Source organism: Ixodes scapularis, unplaced genomic scaffold (genome assembly GCF_016920785.2).
Source record: "Ixodes scapularis isolate PalLabHiFi unplaced genomic scaffold, ASM1692078v2 PGA_scaffold1__304_contigs__length_218370807, whole genome shotgun sequence".
NCBI lineage: Eukaryota > Metazoa > Arthropoda > Arachnida > Ixodida > Ixodidae > Ixodes > Ixodes scapularis.
In genome coordinates this window covers 16,142,853-16,165,024 of record NW_024609846.1, presented here as the reverse complement: position 1 = coordinate 16,165,024, position 22,172 = coordinate 16,142,853, and the positions used below count along the sequence as shown (strand labels likewise).

The following is a 22,172-nucleotide window of genomic DNA, read 5'->3' as shown; positions in this document are numbered from 1 at the left end:
AACGTGACGGCGTTGAGTGATGTCAGGTCACATGTCCATGTCGCGTGACGTAAGGTCACTCGACGTAAAGGCGTCTCGTGACCACGTCACGTGACGCGAAGACATTTCACTATATGGTATCACATGACACACCGACCTGACTACATAATGTTACGTGACGTTTACTGCCTTCTAAACAAATTTAATCGATCGCTCCAATAAGTGCTGCATACCGCGAATTATGATTTTTAAGATAAGCTTTTCTGAACATTTTACTTTAATCAATTTGCGAATGGTATTTCCAAGGAGCGTTCGGAATAACCCAGCAGGGATAGGAGATATCACTTCAGTGACCAGAGATGTCATCTCGAAACTACGAAAAACAAATTCTTGCTAAAAACAAAACAGAAAGGTTATTTCATTGCATTTTGAGCACGAGTATAGCAGGAGCAAAGAGAGTTTTCATTATGAATTTAACCGGTGACTGCGCCAGACGAAGAAAATTCAGTTGACAGTGGTAGAAAAAGTAACAGTAGAGGCCACCTCCACCAGCTCCTCTGCTCACTCACCGTATTTTCATTACCAGTTTTCATCGAGAGCCATCCCGCATATTTGCACGAAGCATGTAAGATCATAAATGTAGGCAAATAGACTGTACACAGGCGTAAACATTCTTTCTTATATTCTTTATTAACTCGAAGCTAGATGCCTTCAGGATGTCTTATGGTTCTGCAGACATGTTGTAGAGCTGATAGAAGGTAGATCCCTTCGGGAAGTATACTGGTTCTACAGACACGTTGTAGAACTGTAAGAACCTCGTTACACACTCTTTACGGGCACTGTCCGTAGCACACGTGGCATTTTTGTCATTGTTACTTTCAGCTTGCATAAATTTCAAAATAAGCGAGTCCACGAAGTGCGAGACCTTCACAAAGAGCGTAGGTCTCTCCGGGTAAAGGCAGTCATCTGGCCCGTCAGAAACCACACCAATAAGAGTCCACCGACCGTTATCTTCGTACATCAAGGGTCCTCCGCTGTCTCCCTGAAAATAAAGCGTAAGAAATTATTAGACTGAATTTGATGTTTTATACTAAACAGAAAGATTCGAAATATATGTTTATGACAAGAAAACGTGTTTATGATAAGAAAACGTCAAAGCCTTTCGGGAGAGAAGTAGAATCAATGCTGAATCATTTCCTTCGTAAAGTTCGAGAAAAAATGAATTGGTGTAAAGGTCTCGTGACACATATTTCCGTCCTAAATTTAGCGGGGAAACAAATATTTTCCTCTTAAATTTAGCGGGAAATCTAATTTACCGCAAGGACCGCCTGACAAGTCACGTGATGTAATTTTCTTCTTTAACAATTGCAATATCTTTAAATCGGATTTTAAATCACGCGACATCAATTTTGTTTTCATATTTAGCTAAAAAATTAAATTGGCGCTCAGGTGACGTGATTCCGATATTCCTGCTCAATTTAGCGCAGGAACCAATTTTATAACGTGAGAGGACAGGCAAAGTCGATTTCCTCGCTGAACAGCGGTGAAATGATGACACGGACGGACGAACGATCGGCTGGACAAACATTTAGGACTAAAGGGTTACACTAAAATGAACTGCAGGCTTTATGAACTTAGATGCAAGAAGAAATAAGATTTATTATATGATATTTGAGTGTTATACGAAGCACAGTTCAAGGGTGTTCTGTACTCACACGACATGATCCTCCATTTGTGCAAATGATGTAGCCAGGAACTTCGCTTTTCATTTGGGCAGAGCATTGCTCCTGATCCACGAGATCCATTTTTCGTTCCATCAGTGTGTTTGCGCTTCGAAAGAAACCGATTCCTCCTTGTTCCGTTTGTGATTCGACGCTAGTTACTTCACTTGATGTTTTGTTTATGGGTTTCTGAATCTGAGGATCGTCTATTTCGTCTTCGACTTCAAAATAACCTTCATATTCATCTAGACTGTGATACTCTGGGAGTAAAACAAATATTTATTTGAAATATTAATAAAGGCCATACGAATGATTGTACATTCCGGGTGCTTATTGGTATGCCAGCATGTGTGAAACACCAACCACAGTCTGATCAACGCATAAGCTATATGTCACAAAATTCAAAAGAATTGCTTTTTAATTACCAGTTCAATTTATAAATTACGAAATCCTTCAGGGTTGCGGAGTTGTATTTTATTATGAATCGCGTCTTTAGTAAATATTAAAATGAGGCCATTTACCATATATTTGTCCCCAGCCAGCAACATAGGATGCACTGCTTGCAGGGGGATCGACACAGTTTTCCGGAAGGCAGATTGGCTGAATATAGTCAGTATATTTGACTTTCGTTTTTAATTTTACAACCGCAATGTCTTTCTGCAAAAGTAATATAGAAAATGCATGATGCACAACATTTAAAGGTGTTAGGACCGTTGCTCTTTACGTACCATGAAAAGGTGACAGTTGTCTTGAATAGGGGTGCAGAAGCTTTCAACTTCAACACAGATCACCTGGATTTCAGAATCCTCATTGTATTCTTCATCTAATTTTGGAGATACTTCCGCAATTCTGGTTTTCTTGTCGCGTATATTAGACTCTTGTGGAGTGTAACATTGAGAAACATTGGTTCTGAGTGTGGTTCCAAGACGAACTGAAAACTCATGAGCGTCTTGGTTTCTTTAATCATAAAGAAAAAGCAGACAGTTACTTTTACCGAATTTAGTAAGTTTTATTTATCTATTTATTTATTTTTTTTTTGTACATACTGCGGACCTTTCGAGGTCTAAGCAGGGTGGGCGGTAAACATAAATACCGCTAGAGAAAACAATGGTTGCACACAACCATTTTTTTGTTTTATATTTAGAACTAATATACAAATTTCATTAATAGATTTGAGATAGAACCTGCGTTCTACCCCTTTGACAGGTACAATATCGTTTATTGGCCTCAAGTTAGAAATTCATACTGGAGTTTAAAGGCCAATTTTCTCACCACGTGTAAACGGAATGCCTGACACACGATAATTGTTTAAACTTTAAATAAAATTTGGTTATCGGGTGTCTTGTCTAATTATGTGCCGCCATCAAATGCGAATTTCACGCTGCAAAAAGCAGAAACGCGTGTGTTGCTTCATGCCTCAAACCGCACTGCACATGGAGTGGTGGAATAACCCTTGAAACTAACGAAGAACGGACTGGGAATATGCGAGACAGCAATTAAGTATTATATGAAAACAAATAAAAATAAATATTTACATTAAATTTGAAAAGAAAAATCACTTACCGAAAACAATGTGGTGCCGTTACTACATGTTCCTCGCCAATTAAGACCCCTCCGCATGCAAAGGTATCGTTTGAGTTATAGAATGCGACCATCCAGGGCCAGTGTTCCGGGAGAGCCTCGGTACCGTTGATGATTCTTGCAGAAATATCTTTTACTTTTTGGCGCTTTCCGCACTTATACTGCGTATCACTTTCGTCTGTGCGTGCTAGACTTGCAGATTCTGTAACCATCCAGTTAGCGAGTGCACATTCAAACACACAATTTGCGTTGGAAATCGTGATTGCAAAAAAGTGAATGTATGCACGACTTTAATATTCGATTTTGGAATGCACAATTTTCTTTTCTACAAATAGGCAACATCGTTGCAGAGTGTACCCTACCTGAGATATAGCAGGGATAGTTTTGGGTTTACGGCCGTAAAGTGCCAGAATAAAGAAGTAGGGAATCGTTTTCTGTAATGGATTTAAACTCATCGCGAAACAGGGACTGTTCTCGTTTGCGTACCGAAAGAATTCTAACTCTACAGTCTAACGAAAATCTAGTTGTAGCTGCATCTATGGCCATTGCTGCTTTTCAACTAGCTGCTTCACCTCAAATATTCCACGGGCATTAAATTCGGTTGCCATACCAGTTGAGCAAATCGGGAAAGTGATCATTAGAGAGTTTTAGTAGATCGTTCCGATGACTCCGACAGCAATGACCGATACACCGTCGCCGTTTTTCCCCAAGCATCTTATCGTTATCATGGATATTGGAGGTATGGGATCAATCATCGAAAGCTCTCTATTACGACTTTATGTGCTTACGCACTCAATTCTATTGATCTTTCCAGCGACATTTTCGAATGCAGTTTTTTACACCGCGTGTTCCCGTGTTTGAGAGAGTACGTCTGTGTTGGCTAACTGCACTGGGCTGTGAGTTCTTCAAAAAGGAGTAGCAGCCTGCGTAAACGAAACTCCGGACACTGGTTGTGGCTAAATTTATCCGTTTCATTTCATTGTTTGTGTCTTGTGGCGAATACAATCTCTCTATGCTTAAAAAAAGCAATGTATAAGTTCTTGAAAAAACAAAACAAATGAAAGCTATTTTTGGTGGCCCTGTACGCGACAGAGCAAAATCAAAGACAGGTTGAATATTTGTAGTATTTTATGCAGATTTTCAAGATGCCCTACACTCAGCCGTGTCAACCTATAAGGATATCAACTGCCGAAAATATTTTTCCACTCAAGAAAACCGAAAGTCATCGGTATTCCTCGGTCACAACATGACATCCAACAAGTCTTATCAATCGAACAATATGTTGCACGTACCGTACGGTGCTGCGTGACCCGCAAAATGGTTTATTCAAGAAAGATACCAGATAACACGGCATATCCAATATATAGTGTCGACGAACGGTCCATTCACGACATTGGAATGGAATGCGGTTTAATTTAGGGAATTTTATGAAAAGTTTTTTTTTTTTTACATTAAAAAAAACGGATTTATTTGTTCCGCCATTTACCCTGGACCCAACAGCTATTTCTTGCGAAGACAGCGAACAGAGGTGGGAAACATTTCGAAGATTATCTCTACTGAGTCAATCATCGAAGAAAATCTAATGGCCCGCGTCGCGAACTGTTTGATGCTCGCTTTCTTCGTCGGCAAGCTGCGAAGGCCGAGCCGTCGACGAGACCTGGTATTCTCTGGTTCTCACAAGGGAAGATCATACCGAAAAGGGCACACATCCTGAACAGGCAAATAAATCAAAACTTTCAACAACGTCCGGCAAACTCCTAAAGAACAATACAGGTGGGGAGTCGCGCTGACCGGGTTTCAACAGCTTAGAAGGTTCACAAAACTTTCTGGCTGAGAGTGGTCGTCCGGGTCGCAAAATGGGGCGGCCGCAGAGCTCTTCCTTGGAAGTGCGTAGTTCCGCGAGCTACTTGAACGCCGATCGAAGCCGCGCACGAGAACTCTTCACTTCTAAACAGCCATGAAAATGCTAAGCTATACTCGGGGACGTCTCTCTGCGGCAATGAGAGAAAGCTATCAACGGGGTGGGGGCAGAACTGACGTTTGTATAACCGCGCCAAGTTGCACCCGTCTTCCTTGGTTTTGGTTTCAGTTTGGGTTTTGTCGTGACTAATACGCATCTGCTACTGTTCCTCACTTCGTATGAGAATGGCGGTTGATGTAGCTGAGTTTCGATCGCCGATCGAGTATGCAAGCATAGTGGCGTCTGTTTCTCAATGTTTCATTCGTTTTCAATTTAAAGCCAACGCTTTGACTGAGGTGCTCGGACAGTATGACAAGGTAATTTAGACCGTGTTAGATCACGTCGAATTTTATTTGTCTTGCTACCGACACAGATAGGCGACAACAATTTAAGTAATGCCTTGAATTTTACCAGGGCTGCACTGTTTTGAGGTCATGACTGGGCAAACTCTTCTGTTGCTGAAAAATCACAGCGCGGGGCGAAATGCAAAAATAGGAGCACGCGCAGTCTACGGCGCGAACTCAAACTCTATTTGGATAGCGTTGAGTTTCCGCTAGGCGCACGAGGGAGGGGGGGGGGGGGGTGTTAGCGCACCTCAGCTCAGAATACGCATAGCGAAAGCTCTATCAGCAGATCCCAGGGATCGCGGGCGTAATACCCACTCCTTCTCATTTAGGCCGGTGGCCTCGCTGCCGGTATCCGGATGAATAAATGGTCCCTTTTCCCTCTGACTCACTTACGCGTACACGTTGCCCATCAATTTCTTGGTTTGCTGTGACGACTTTTGGTGGCCAAACATTGTGAAAATCCTACGGGCGAACAAAGGAAGAGCTCACAGAAGGCGCCGACGATAAACAATACCGATGGCACCTAACGACGAACACGAAAAAGACATCGTGTTTGTTTTGCATGGAACTCGAAGACCTCAGGTGAACTTAAATTAAGAAAACCCGAAAGAGCTAAAAAATAAATGCTATACGTTCGGCTCATCTTGAATAATGTTATTGTTGCATCTTCGAATTTGTGCAAAAATGACAATGGTAAATACTTTTTGATTTTGTTAGGTTACGCCCAACAAATTATTTACTTAGAACTATATTTAGTCGTGTAGTGAAACGGCGTGCTGCCGCTCTGTAGCTATTGATTCAATGCTACATTAAGTTGTCCATACAGAAAGGCGGCAACAGGGCTCTGAAGTTCAGAGGATCAGGTAGTTACATTGGCCGTCGCAAATTATTACTGCGGGAATGTTGTATTTACTAAGATATGTATCCCTTTACCATTCAAAATCATCGTCGAAAAAAGAAAACTTTAGTTTAAAAAATAGGTTTTTTTGAACAATTATTGATTGCTGCGGTTATCACTGAGGTAAATCTGCTTTCAAAAAGGAGGGTATAAAAGTAAATAAAAAAAAATCTACCGAGAGAGGCAGTGATTTGTGTAGCGGGCATTCATGTACTTATTTTTGTGAGCTCGGTTTGTGCATGTCATCCCTGTATGTGGATGTTTACGTAATTCGTTACAAGTAACGAAATTACATCTATTTCATTATATTTATACGTAAGTCTGTAAGGCAATATTTACATATTTTACAGAGGAATTGTAAAGCAATCGCATTAGATATTTAGGTAAGCGAATGGTTTAATCCGTCACATTTTTGTTTTTATTCACGTAAGAAAAAAGTGGGAATATAAACACCAAACAAATTTGTTCATTTTATTTTGTAAGATGAGCATTACCTAAATCACATTATCACTTGCACTTATGAAGCGCAGGGCCTGGCAGTCTCCAGAGGCTCAAAGCCTTTTCAGGTCGCCTAACACCTAGATTCATTTTTTGTTTTGCTATTTTGTTTGCAAACTGCAGCTTGCTCGCCCACTAGAAAAGAGTAAAGCGCAGTTATACAAAACCTTGGCTCTCGGTTCCAAGAATACTCCAAAATCTCCCAATATCGAAAAATTGCCTTCTAAAAAAAAAAAAACAAAAAAAAAACAAATAAAGAACTGTTTAAGTTTTGGCGAGTTTGTATAGAAGGTCTCTGCGCGTCTGTTATATTATTAACTTCACTCTTTCTTTTCTTTGGAACATAGAGAAAGGAGGATATGTAACGATTGCGCGCCTTCCAAAAGCTCGAGACAATTAACAGTGACCTCTTCGCGTATAGTAACTACGAGAGTTAGTATAATGTCACAACAAGAGTGGAAGTGCCAATTATTTCGCTAAAATACAGTTCAACACCAAAATTGACTGAAAACGGCCGTAACTGGCAGGCTGCTCAAAATGATGAAAGAGCATCTTTCATACTTTGGAATTACAAATGTTTATTTCATTTTGTTCTATTTTCTTACCTATTCTTCTAGAAGCTTCAGGTTGCCCACATTCCTGTCACCTTTTCCGTGCATCCGCTGTTTGTGTCCTAGTCGTTGTTTCACGCAATGGAGGGACGCTGCGCTGCCGTTTCCTCACCAGACATCTAGCTGAAGAACTCTGCGCTGTGGGACGGCCGATCCGTGCTACACTCGTTTTAGACTTCGCGCTGATATTCTATTTTTATTCACCCTACGACATAAAGTTAAAGTTACTCTGCGAGACTAACCGATTACTCCTTGAAGTAATGGTCACTTACTTCTACGCAAGAGTAATTATAAGAGCAATTAGTTACAAATTACAATTTTGCGTTGGGTAAATGTATATGTATTTGCTGACATTTTCTTAGTGGCGTGTACAAGTCTGCATGCGTGTGATGCGTCCAGCCGATTGATCATGTGTGAAGTATTTGTGCAATATAAAGTGTAGGATATATGGAGCTAACTGCGCGAGCAATGCAAATATATTTGTGTCCTTTGAATTGTGTAATACCTTTGCACCACCTAGATTCTTAAGCTAAGTGGCAGCTATATATTTTACACGAGTTCCATTTTGATTCTAAACCAATGTAGTGGTTTCTACTTGGTCTCACAGATGAGACTATTTGCCTTAAGTAAGTTCCTTGGTTAGTGACTGTTAAGGAAACACCTGTTACTAGGTGCGGCCGAAGGTTAGTAACATATGTGATAAGCAGTTACGAACAGAAATTTAGTAAGCACTACGACCTTATTTCTTAGAGTACCTTTTATTTACGCTGACCAAAAGGATAACGAAAACAGAACCAGCGTTTTTGCTGACGCAGGGCATTAAGCAGCACAAATGTTTAACCGTCAAGCTGGAACCCCGGATGAAACCTTTGAGCAAGTAAATATTTGTTATGAGAACATCGCAGTTTTACGACCAACAAGGAGCAAATAATTCGTGTGGTGACTCGTTTTATAAGCTTGACGTATGCAAAGGATGATGTTTTAATATACTGAAATCAGTATGAAGCGCTTTTATAAGAGACAACAGCGGAAACTTAAGAACAACTCTAAAACGAGAGTAATACTGCTCATGCATTATTAAAAAAAATAGTTTGGAAACACGAGTTACTGCAACGCCCTTGTTTCGAATGCCGCGTGCCAAATGTTTTCTTAGACGGATTGCCATGTGAAATTTGAAGCACGAATCTCGCGATGACTCGAGTTAGAATATGAATGCAGACTGCGTTTGGTATCATGTATAAGCAGTATGAGTGCGGCTTCACGGTACAAACCACGCCGACAGTTGAATCGTATGATTGTTGCGTCTCCTTCAACGAACTTTCACGACGCTCGGTGGAGATGTGTACAGACAGAGATGAGGCAAGGGAAAGCCATACACTTAGCTGATTAGCAAACCATATTCTCAACGGGAGCGCTGAAAGTGGTGCTCCGAGAAAACTACAGAAGGGCTTTTTAAACCTGGACGTGAACACAAAAAAAAAAATCTTAAGGAATTACGAAATGTTTGTCATTAGTTAACATATGAACCAACCTTATAAAGCCAGCATTTTCACGCGTAAACTAAGAGTCTGCTAAAATGAGATTTATGGCGCTGGCGAGCTGTTGTACGATCATAGCGAAAAAACCTCGAGACAAGAAACGAAAGAAGGGAACAACAACACCGTCCCTAAATTAGAGACAGTCTTGTGGTTGTCCCCAGTTTTCGTTATTTGTCTCCAGGTTTATTCACAATGACGAGTCTCCTATTTCGAATGAAACCTGATTCCAGGATTAACACAAAAAATTTCTTTTAAATTTGTATTAAAAATTCTTATGGATTACATACCATGCAAAGAGCGAAAAAAGTATATCACGTCGAACTAAAGGTATATGCTAAATTAAATTTAATTAAAACAAATACAACGTGTTTGATGTTTTATAATACAATTTTTTCTTTCAAGGCTGAGTAATTTCAGAAGGTGGCTAAAAACAACTGTATATCCATAGGAACGTCAACCTGAATTGGAGCCTCTGAGGGGAATTGTTTGATTTGTAAAAAGAAAGGAAAGTTTATTATCATTTTAATCACTGACTGTCCTCTTCAAGATGCAGTTCCCATGAAGAAGTTGTCTCTGACACGCTTATTACCTTGTAGCGCTTTGTTTTTATACGATCTTTTTCTCAACATACAATGTTGTCGAGATCAATCTGAGTCTGTAATGTGCAAGACAGGTATTGGAGGAGCAGCCCCTAAACGTAGAAATATATACTTGATCGGATTTGAGTCGCAATTCGGTTTTGGAACGAGTTAAAGTCAATTCAGATCCACCGAGAAGCAACGAATGCATTATCGTGAGAAAGAATAATGTTAGTTGTGACTGAGTAACTGCCTCTTAGATTATGTAATCAAATGATATGAGACATATGCTTTATCTCTACACGCATGTTGCGTGAGACTTAACGGAAACGTAACAACAGAGTCAAAAATTAATGTGTTGTTGATGTTCTTGGCTAAATTTGTTAATTATTATCACTTCGCTAATAATTCTGGTTTTCTTACTCAACAAGTAGTATATATGAAGTCGTATTTACGATAATAAACCGTAAATATATTGTTCTCAATATTGGCAGGTTCCTTCCAGGCAGCTCTATTTCAGGCTGGAGAAAAATGTCCATTCCTACGTTAACATTTCTAAAACTCAAAACGGGAGCTACAAAGAGGAGACAAACACAAGACGCCTCAAGCTGAGCCGTCTTGAGAGGAGACGTGTCAATCGAGACGTCTCGTGTTTATCTCCTCTTTGTAACCTCCATCTCGGGTTTAGGAATGTTTAAATTTAATCAGCTCGCCTGCCTTATTAAATTATCTTCAGGTGCTACGCGTACGCTTTGAATGAGCTTATGTTTATATGAGCGCCGTGGGATCTGCGTTCTTTCATCCCTAGATACAAACCGCACTTATAATAACATTTGAACAATTAAGTGGTTTTGCCGCTGCGCAGAGGCGTTTTTAGAAGACTTGTTCCCGTTACTCGAAAGATGTAATGAATGGCAATTACAAATTGCCGAGCCTCCAATCTAATTTATTCGCGTAACAAATTACTTTTGCTAAACATTAACGAAGTACTTCACTCGTTAATTGACAAATTACTTTCCCGTCTCTTTTCATGTAAACGTACCAGGAAAACATTAGAACCAATTTTGATGTTTTCAAGAATGTTCTGTAACACTACTTTGCATTTCTCAAACTCCCGCATTATGGTAGTCCAGGTAAAAAATAAAATACTTTATTTAAGAGAAAGAATGTAGGTCCACTCCGTTCACCTGTAAACTGACGAGACAACAGACGCTGCAACCGCACCCACTATCCCGCTAGCATACGGCGACCGGAAATGATCCCTGGAATTCTGCATACAAAGCAAGCAGAGCGCATGCTCAGTAGCAGCGCCTACCTCCTATGCTACGAGATTCGGAGGTCAGGAACCGACCAACGAAAGCTCCCTTTTGGAACTGGCCTTTCGAGCGTGTTCGCCACGTCTCAAAGTGGCAGTCTCGTGCCTGTAGCTTTGTGCAGGTGGCGAGAGCCGTCGAAGAAGTTGGCAAGGGTGAAACGCGGTAAAAGTCAGAAACAAATAAATCCGAAAAAGTTTCTGTCGCCCAGGAGATGTAAAGCACCATTTAAAGGCGGTGGAAGGGGAAAGAGCCTACTCGGCGTTGTCGCCATGGTATTTTTTTCCTCGCATGTTTCTAGATGCCTTCAACGTTTTTCTAGTGCATCAGGTGACCGGTCATAAAAAATCGGGTTATTATTTTGGTCACTCTTCTCCTCTCGATGTTTTCCAATTTGTCGGAATTTCTCTATCTTTGTGCGGCTGAATTTCCTGCTTATATTGCTCCAGTTCTGTGTTACGTTCATATTTTTAAAAATTAACCTGTAATTACAGTAATCCGTTAAAATGTTTTGTAACAAAATTACATTACAAATTACTGGTGCAAAAAAAGTAAGTGGCAATTACAAGATCACTTTAGGAGGTGACGAATTACAAGTAAGCCTTTACTTGAAGGGATTACTCCCCACGTCTGGGTTTTAGCGTCTGGAATTACCGCCCACTTCCGACAGACTGGAAGATACATTTCAAAATGTCTCGTGACAATTTGACCCTTCATTAAAGGTTTCGGCACTGAGATGTCTGAAGGATTCAGTAATTCTTCTATTATTGTTTTGAGCGTTAAACTGATGAACACTCATGACTTCTTTCGGATAACCGTTTAATCGGGGGTCTCGAAAACACCTTACGCGTGTCGGATCCAAAGCGCGGAGGGTGCCCCACTTGCCCGCGACTGGCCGCGGCTTTCGCAGTGACCCCCGCGCCGCGGCCCGTCACTAGCAGGCCCGCCCCTACTGGCGCATAAATAAGCGCGTGTAAAGATATCGCGTTGCGACGCTCACCAAACGCTTCGTGTTATTTAGTTGCTTATTATCTTGCCCTCAAGGCCGCAAAAAACACCTAACCCGGTCCCTTAGCTATAAAGTTGGGAGACCTCTGGTATACCTTGAAAGGCATACCAGGGGTCTCCCAAGTCCTGAGTCCTTGGGAAACTTTAATGGGATTGCGAAATCCGCATGGCTACGTTAATTCTACATTACAGAGATACCGTCATTATCTAAAAGACATCATATATATATATTTATTTATACAACACGGGCACTTCACACCATCGTACGTGGTCTTCGAGGTTGTGCAGATGAATGAACCGTACTTAAGCCAATGAGTCAAAAAATCAAAGTTTTTCAGGAACCCGCCGAAGGCCGAAAATCGGCGGAGCCAGGATTTGAACTCTGGACCTCCCAATGTCCGGTCGGGTGTGCTAACCTCAACACCACTCTACTTTTTTTTTTTCTTTATTGAACCTCTACACCACTCTACCTTGGTTTTCTCGCGTTTCCTACCTGTCTTATTAACGCACAAGAAACGAAATGTATCCAATCGGAGGTGTTCTGGAAACACACGCCGCCGCGTGGAACGCGGTACGACGCTTAGTGTCACGTGGTACGTGCTCGTTTTTGCTCCAGAAATCCTACCACTGTTTGTCTCGTCCCGTGTATATGTAGTATTCTTTGTTTATGAGCTTTAGAGACACGGTATTATCATCATCATCTGCGAGAATCAAGAGCCACGTCATTGAGTATACAGCACGGGCACTTCAAACCATCGTACGTGGTGTCCGAGGAGAATATAAACGAATATGTGCAGATGAATGAACCGTACATAATCCAATGAGTCATAGAATCAAAGTTTTTCAGGAACCCGCCGAAAGCCAAAAAACGGCGGAGCCAGGATTTGAACTCTGGGCCTCCCAATGTCCAGTCCTGGCTCCGCCATTTTTTGGCTTTCGGCGGGTTCCTGAAAAACTTTGATTCTTTGACTTATTGGATTAAGTACGGTTCCATCATTTGCACATCTTCGTTTATATATATATATATATATAGAGAGAGAGAGAGAGAGTGTTTTTTTAAGCTTAACAGATTTGTTTAAAAAAAGCCGTGAAAGTTACACTTACGTCGCTTGTGGAGGTGCGTTATACTGCCACGGGGACATATTATAGGGGGCTAATCGTAACGATCAGTCGAATAATTGTTTAAAAATTGTTAATTAACTTTTTAATTAATGAAAATAGACACATGGATGCAATTAGAAACTTGCTCAGCGTCATCGAAAACCACTAAATCAGTAATTTTCAGAAAGACTTTGAGCGCGTGAGAAGCGTAGTAGTGCACTAAAGTTACCACTCGTGGTGCAGGTACAGAGCTAGCGGTTGCGATAAGGTGTCCGCGCGATTTTTCCATCTCTTATCTAGCCCCAGCCTTGTACCTGCTCCACGAGTGGTAACGTTAGTACAAAACCACGCTTCTCGCGCGCCGAAAGTCTCTCTGAAAATGACTGATTTAGTGGTTTTCGATGACGCTGAGCAAGTTTCTAATTGAAGCCATGTGTCTATTTTCATTATTAAAAAGTTGATTAACGAATTTTAAATAATTAGACGACTGATCGTTACGATTAGCCCCCTATAATATGTCCCCCTGGTCGTATAACTCACCTCCACAGGCGGCATATGTGTAACTTTCACGGCCTTTTGTAAACAAATCTGTTAAGCTTTAAAAAAAAAGAACCTGTATATATGTAATATATATATATATATATGTATATATATATATATATATATATATATATATATATATAGGGTGTTTTCTTAAAGCTTAACAGATTTGTTAAGCTTTATATACATATTGTGATAATTCATATATATATAAATATATATAATTGTGATAATTCAAGGGGCAGTACAGTGTAACTCGGCTCTCTCCGTGATGATGAACCACAACTCTTTTCAAGCTAGTATTTATATAACAGCTTGATAGGGACCATCTACGTCGACAATCTTTGGATGTCTGCTTGCCTGCTCTACTTCACTTAGAGGTGTAGGCGAATATAGAAACTCGTGTTTCATACTCTATGTATGAAGTGTGACGTTCTCAGCCCTAGTGGCGCACTCGCTCTTGAGGTTGAGCTGCACTTGCGAAGCGGCGGCGGATGCGGTTTGCCAGCGAACTGCCTTTTCTGTTATCGCTACAAATAGGTTTGGACTTTTATTGTTTCGATTTCAGTTTGGGTACGGGCTTTAAACACACGCCTATGGTACAGTTCTTCTTTTCGTATGAGGATCACGGTTGAGGTTTCTGAGTTGTGATTGCCGAGCACGCAAGCGTAATGGCGTCTCTTTTCTAATGCTTTATTTGTTTTTAATCACCAGCCGATGCTTTCGCAGAACCACTGAGACAGTATCAAGAGGTAAATTACACCATGTTAGTTCACCTCAAATTTTGTCTGTCTTGCGACAGACGCAGATATGCCACAATGATTTAAGTGATGGTGTTCATTTTATCAGCGCTGCAGTGCTTTGAGGTTATTGATGCGTAAACTCTTCCGTTGATGAAAAAACATAGCATGGGCGCGATACTTCAGAATGGGAACATGCAGACGCTACGAAGCGATGTCAAGTTCTATCTGTATCGCGCTCAGTTAACGCTGGCCCTACAAAAGAGACGGTGGCGCACCTCTGCTTGGAACACGTAGAGCGAAAGCTCGCGCGGCGGAACCCAGCCTATTGGAGAGACCAGTTTAAAAATCTAACTGGTCAAACTGGTATTTATTTGGACTGGTCAGACTGGTCTAACAAGAAATCAAACTGGTGCAACTGGTAGCCAGACTGGTCTAACTGGTAACCATATCGATCTAACTGGTCACCAGATTGCCTTCTAACTCGTCACCAGATTGGCCTGACTGGTCACCATGTTGGCCTAACTGGTCACCAGATTGGCCGAAATGGTCACCAGACGCCGAACTGGTCACCAGACTGACCGAACTTGTCCAATTGGTAACCAGATCGACCAAGCTGGTCACCCGATTGGCCTACCGGGATTAACTGGTCACCAGTTTGATGCTTCTTTTTCACTTTATTTTTTGGCCTATTCACTTTGATTTATTGGCTTTCAAATAATTACGGCATGAACGAGCGTTTACCTTTTACTAAGAGATTCATCCCCTGAGCCCTTCGAAATACTCTCAGAGGTATGACATTGCTGGAAAAAAATCGACTTGCTGGGAATATTTTTTATTGTTTAGGCGGTCACCGAGAAATTCCGGACGTTCAAAACGGCCAGTATAAAAGGTTGAAACGCAAAGCCCGGACGTAGTGATCGGGCTAGAATGCGGTTTTATTGATGTTTGCATGAGCCGTGTGTGTGTATGCGCTCAATGTATGTCCAGCTGATGCTCGTAATAGGCGTATTTTGTCTACATTTGTGTATAGTAAATCAGTAGCGCAGTGTCGCGTGAACAATTGAAAATATTTGTTTTGTGGAACCAACGTGACAAGTCAGCCAGTGTGATCAGTTCAACCACCATGACCAGTTCATCCATCATGACCCCTCATTTAGTATGACGAGTTTAACCGCCATGACCAGTCAACCAGTGTGACCGGTTCGTACCACCTTGCAACCATTATGAAACTCGTCAAACTGGAGCAATAACCAAGTCTGAAACTTGTACTAGTTTGAAGTGGTCTTTCCAATAGGGCAAAGATCATGGGCTCAATACCCACCCCAGCTAACTTACGCCGGCCAACTCGCTAACAAACCGGTGTACAGTAATAAAGGAAAGTCCCGCTCTCCTCTCTCTCACTAGTTCGTGCACGTTGCATATCACCTACTGGGTTTGTTTTGACAATTTGTTTGTTGCCAAACTTTTGGAAAAGCCTACGGAGCGAATACGGGGCCAGATCACAAAAGGTACAGACGATAAACTATATTGAAGTGCCCACCGACGCGCACGAAAAAGACGCCATATTCGTTTTGAAGGGAACTAGAAATTCTGCAGATAATTTAAACCAAGAAAACGCGAAAGATCTAAAAAAAGTGTGATAATATTGGCTCATTTTAACAAATATAATTACTTTATTGCAAAATTGAGACTAATATATAAATATATATATATAGCTGCACTTCAGACAATATTTTGGTTGGTCTATATTCAGCTGCGCATTGAGACGGCGTGCTGCGGGTCTGTAGATTTGGTTCCATTGCGACATAAGGTTGTGCTTGAGTATTCGCGACTCCAACGAAACGGACGTCACTTGTAAAGAAAACGTGAACTAGACGGAACAGTTTTTTTCGCGTTTGCTGCTCGTCTCTTTTGGCTTCCTTGATTGCATGTTGTTGGTGGTTTGCAAGATGAAACAGTTGTCCCGGTGGCTTTGTGGCAACTCTAGTATCAGCTTTTTACCTAGGTTGCTCTTAACGCAACCTACGCCACCGCGTGAACCAGCCATTTCACGTTTTTCATCATCCATAGCGTCGTGGAAGGACAGTAGGAAGTCCTTTCGAGAGATTATTGTAATGAAATTAATTTAATGAAATTTCAGTAACAAATTTACGATAATGAAATTAATTATTTTGATAATGAGTAATGTAATGTATTACTCTTATAGGCTGGCGATTCAGTAGTGCAATGAATTACTTTCAGTCAGTAAATTAAAAAAAAATACTCCTTAATTTTTAAATTACTTTTATCCCAAAATACGAAAAGCCCAGTTTCCAACTTTATGAAAAAAACGCACCGCCACGGGGTAAATGACGCTGATTGGGGCGAAGCTCCGGTGGTGCTTGTCTGCGTAGACGCTGAGCCGCAGCATGCCGAGCCTTTCGTTCGTTTTCATCCATGTCAGGCTGCGTTCAAATGCTGAAATGCGTATATAACCAAGTTCAATGGCCCATATTCTCTTTCTGACATGGATGAAAACGAACGAAAAGCTCGGCAAGCTGTGGCTAACCGTCTACGCAGACAAGCACGACCAGAGCTAAGCCAAAATCAACATCATTCAGCACGTGGAGATGCGGTTTTATTTTTTTTTATTTTTGCCCTACACGAGCACGGGAGCACGTGCTCGCGTGCTCGTGAGTACGAGCACCAGAAGCCGGACATCGGACGGACATACGGACATGGCTAGCACCTAAGGAGCTTCGCCCTTAAAATAAAATAACAAATATTTTTATAGAGAAATTTCGTGAAACAGACAACGGAGCAAATGAACGACAGCCATCTGAACGCAAAACCTCGTACGAAGAGCTCGACGGCCGCACAAAGGTGGCTGGAAAGGCGAAAGAAAAAAAGCTTACATGCAAAGACATCACTGGAAGACCACGGCTCACGAACACTGCAAGCAGATTCGCTGCGGTTTCGTCATCACGACGACATTATACTTTTTTCATACATAATCTGACATTGCGGTGGGAGCTATACCAGGTCACAAGAAGCAATGAACCATTTTCGTTTGATCGCCTGACCCGCCCCTTCCTCTGCATGCAGGTATGAGCGAGAGCCCGGTTATGTGGCGAAAGATAGACGCTTGACTCTTCCGTAGCTTCCACCCCACTGTCCGCTTAGGGATAAACGGCTTAAGGGCCCAAAGGCGAAGGGCACATTACAAGCGAAGTCAGCACATTTTAAAACCTGAGAGGACAGGACAAATAGATCTCCAGCCTTCTTGCTGGAGTGTCAAGCAAGGTCAAACCGTAAGCTTCGATCATTGTGAAGAAGTAACGACCGGAATAATTAGTTAACAACAAACGCCTTGTCAAGGCCCCAGACGTTTTATGCGTATTCTTGGCCTTGTTAAGTGAAGGCGATTTCCGCACTCGGAAAAAACTGAAATCGAGCAAAACAGCTACCGCTCGCCGTATGCCTCACTGCCCCTTTTTTCAGACCTACCCGTTTGATGGGAAAGTACACACTTTTAGTAAGCTCGAGGTATCCATTTCTTTAGGTTGCGACGCTTCCGCCCAGCGAATGTCCAACTCCTTTGTGTGATAACGCGCAATAACTTAGGCTTTTCGGGTTTTGGGGAACAATATTCCTTGAGAGGCATGACCGGGAATACGTCAACTAGTGCTTTTGTGAGAATAGGATTAGATTCCGCAAGGTAAATGTTTCAGGTAACAATTTATTGTAAGATCGAGCTTCCATGGCCCTACTTAACATACCGACACGGGTTTTTGGTCATTTTCCTTGAGTAAGAGGGAAATAGCACCTTTTAACTAATAACATTTCCTGTTGAATGAACCGGAAAACAGGTCAGTGGACTCTTTTTAGTCACATCTAAAGAGGAAGCTACTCATATTGTTTAACGCTCATGTCGTGTACGCCAGCAGGACGACCGTTCAGTATCGTTCGGTTCGTGGTGCATCGGGCTTTTTCGGTGTAAACAGAAAGACCTGAGTTTTGGTACATATACTGTAAATAAAATGAGCACGAATGACTGACTCGATGCATTGAAAATAAATGTCAAACTGATTCTATTACTCTGAAGTAATTCTAATGTACTTTTAGTCTGCGGTAATTTGTGATGTAATTTATTTTATTTTCGCAGTTTCAGAAATGTATTTACTAAAGTAATTTGGCCATCGCTCCTCTCTTCTTTGCTTTTTCTAAGAAAATCAAGCCCCTGAAAACTCGGTTACGCCACCACATCGCTGCAGGTTTGAAACGTTGCGATAAAAATCGGGGCTAGCCATTTTGAGTCAACTGGTTGCTTGATGATGCTGCAGCGTTGTGCGTTGAGGTTGCACATGGTGCTGAACGATCTTTTTAAACCGCCATGTTTGTCCAATATTTGAATCCCCAATAGGTCGCTGTAGTCACAAATATACATAGAGGCGGAAACATGGGCTGTGAAACCCAGAGGAGCAGGTAGTAATATCGACTGGAGCAAATATTTACAGCGTGAATGGTATGTTTACTAAGAGATTAATTCTTTATACCATTACTATTCAATCTCCAGAAACGATATTAGTGGCAAAAAGGCAGGTTGTTTTTAAATTATGTATTGGTAAGGTTGTCACCGACAAAAGGCGTGCTTTGAGAAAGGCGGGTATAAAAGTAAGAATAGCAAACGACGCAGCAAGTGATCAGTGTAGCGTTGGTTCATCCACGTGTTGTCGCGTGCTGTGTTTGTTTACGTGATCCCTGTATGTGGTACGTTCAGCAGATTTATAGCGTGCGTAATGTTTGTGCAATATAAAGTGTAGACGGTGCAATTATATCCGCGCGAGCAATGCAAATAATTTTTAGACCTTTGAATTGGGCTATAGCTAGCACCTTCTAGCTTCTTCTGCTAAGTGGGAACTAAGATCTGTTACAGCAGTTATCATTCACTCTCAACCAACGTAGTGATTTCTGAATGGTCTTGCTGATGAGACTCGTTACCTTTAATAAATGTTAAAGTATTAACTGTTAAGAGCACGCCTGTTACACGCTGTATTTTGTAAGAAGGGGTGAGGTGAGGTGAGGTTTTAACATACTGATGTAGGTAAGAAGGACTATTATTAAGGGTTAACGGCAGATAGTTAAGAGCGAATCTAACGCTTCAAATTTTAGCTTTCACCTGTAACCAATGTAGTCTAACCAACATTTGAATCGAATGATTATCGCGTCACCTTCAATATACACTCACCATGCTCACTGCAGATGTGTACGGGCAGAAACAAGGCAACGGAAAGCCATGAGCCTTACTGACTTGCAAACCATAGTCTCCACGGGAGTGAGGAATGCTTTTGTCCTCACACCACGGAAGCGAATTCTAGACTTGGACATGAAAGAGCGAAACAACGAACAGTCTTTTGTATTAAAGAAATGTCCGTTACTAGTTATCACGTGTACCAAGAATACCAAGCTTAAATTTTCTTGCATAAACTAATAGTCTGCTAACTCGTGCAAAACAATATTCCAGGCTAAACGTAAAACTGATGTTTTTATATTGGTATACCAAATCCCGGCACTCTTCAGTGAAGATATATGTTGATGAGGCTTAATTTAAAACACAGGGATATTTACAGCGCTGTTATAGTTCTATTAAAAATATAAGTTTATTTCAAGTCTAAATAATTGCAGAGGGTGGCAAAAGGCAACTAGATAACCCTAGGCACGTCAATTTGTACTGAAGCCTCTGAGGGGGATTGTTTTATTGGTAAAAAGACAGGGAAGTTCATGATCCTTTTTAATCACTGACTGTACTTTTTGAAATGCAGTTGTCTTGCAGGAGTTCTCTCACACACGCTTATAGACTTGTATTGCTTTATTTTTGTTATCGAGTATTTCTAAAAATATGTTGATGTAGAGATCAATATCACTCAGCTAAGTTTCAAGACAACTTTTTGAAGGGGACAAGTTAATGTAAATAGACGCCCCCCGACAAGCAATGAAGGCACCAACGTGATAAATACTAAGCTTAGTTCTAACTGAGTGACTGCGCATTAGCTTCTGTAATCAAGAAATAAAAGATATGTGCGATCTCTACGCACATGCTGAAAGAGACTTAGCGCAAAGACCTGAGTCAGAAATACATGTCATGTCGCCAATAGTTTCTGCTTGATTAGTAAACGGATATCACTTAACTAATTAATGGCGCCTTGCTCACTTACCGTATAGCAAGGCAATGGAGTATACGAATATGAGAAAGAGTGAATTCATTGCTCTCAATATCGGCAAGGACCTCCTAGGCTGTATTTTGATTTCAAACTGGGAAAAAACTCAAGTGCTGCGTGTCCGTGTTAAATGCGCTTGTATGCGACTTAAATGCCCTTATGTTGATGCAAGAACTTCCGCCTTCATCCTCAAATACAAAGCGCTTGTGTGATGACATTTGAACTAGGAAGTTGTTTTGATGCAGCGAAAATACGTTTTCAGAGTCTGATGTTAACGCCCACTTCTAAACTATTGAAAGTCACCTTTGAACACGTATTGTGTTATTTTGATACCCCACACCAAACGCTTCGCCATTGAGATGTCCGAGGGGTTTAGAAATTGCTTTGAACGCAAAGATGACGTATCCCCACGACGTCTGGGGTTTTCAAAACACGGTCCGCTGATCACATCCTTCTGGCGGAGGCTTTTTCACTTGCACACGGCTGGCCGCGGTCCTTTCAGAAACACCGGGACCACGGCCCGTTTCCAGCAGACTTCGGGTGACTGGCGCAAAAATAAGAGCATGCAAAGTAATGGCGTCGCGACGCTTACCAAACACTTTGAATCCGTGTCGATTCCCACTAAAAGTTGAGACCAATATTTATTGCACCCATTGTCACCACCGGCATCACACTTCTGAGTTCACTCTTTCATATCTGTGTAACTGCGTTAAAAGGGAAAATATTGTAAGCGTGCAGGCGGGGCAGGTGGAGGGCTGAGGACAAACAGAAAAACGTACACGAGACAGAAAATAGACAGGACCATGTCTCAAATTTTCTGTCTCTTCATGGTTTTGATGTGTCTTTTCTATCCCAGTCTCAGGGAGACCGGGTTAAGAAAAATCAAAACGTACGTTTTGATGTGTCTTTTCTACCCCAGTTTCAGGTTGGTTCAGCACGGCGTTAAAAGTATTTTGCTGTATCATATGTATTGCGCTTAACTCTTTGTGTCACATGTATTCTGTATTACCAAAACCGGTCCTATCATCCTCATTAGTTTTCTGCTTTGTGCAAATAGACCCGAGTTCATGTTCGTCATGATTTACGCGTGGTGAATTTTTCTGGCTAAGAATTATTGTATAATGTCATAACTCCCTATTGAAAAAGAGTTTTTATTGGAATTTTATTTTCAGTAAAAAATTATTTTACTGAATTATGGAGCTCTTTTTCCTTCCAGTAAAGCCAGAATTTACCAAAAATCACTGGATTTGCCGCTATTAACCGGAACTTACCGTTTTTTTTTTTCGTACGCCAGCGGAAGGCGTAAAGGAAGAAGCCTGTGAATTGTGGGTGGTGTATGTTTAACAAATGCTGGACAATCCGCTAACAACATAAAATGCGGCTACTTTATATAGGCCTGAAAGATCCATGTCTTTATTTCACAGGGTCGATGCCAGAGAAACAATTTGCACAGCAGCAGACAGAAGCCATCAGACCAAATAAGAACAACTGAGTTCTTTGCCGCAAAAAATCTCTCTCAAAGTACTCACAATGTCGCCGCGTAAATTCCTAGATGTACA

The 22,172-nt window shown here is 41.3% G+C and overlaps 1 protein-coding gene across 1 annotated transcript; it reads right to left on the bottom strand.

Moving 5' to 3' along the window:
* Nucleotides 1–700: 700 nt before the first annotated feature.
* LOC115324520 (enteropeptidase-like) lies at nt 701–20,659 on the bottom strand. The gene is made up of 6 exons (XM_040221134.1): nt 20,611–20,659; nt 3,264–3,483; nt 2,429–2,657; nt 2,222–2,357; nt 1,695–1,960; nt 701–1,021 (listed from the first exon to the last, which is right to left on the bottom strand). Exons 1-6 carry the CDS (start codon nt 20,657–20,659, stop codon nt 701–703), a joined length of 1,221 nt encoding a protein of 406 aa, XP_040077068.1.
* Nucleotides 20,660–22,172: the final 1,513 nt, after the last annotated feature.

Coding starts and splice junctions, on each gene's coding strand:
- LOC115324520 (XM_040221134.1), bottom strand. CDS start 20,659: ATGAATTCACTCTTTCTCATATTCGTATACTCCATTGCCTTGCTATAC. Junction 2,658..3,263: donor ACGGCACCACATTGTTTTCG/GTAAGTGATTTT, acceptor TTATGATTAAAG/AAACCAAGACGCTCATGAGT. Junction 1,961..2,221: donor TGGCTGGGGACAAATATATG/GTAAATGGCCTC, acceptor TTTTACTCCCAG/AGTATCACAGTCTAGATGAA.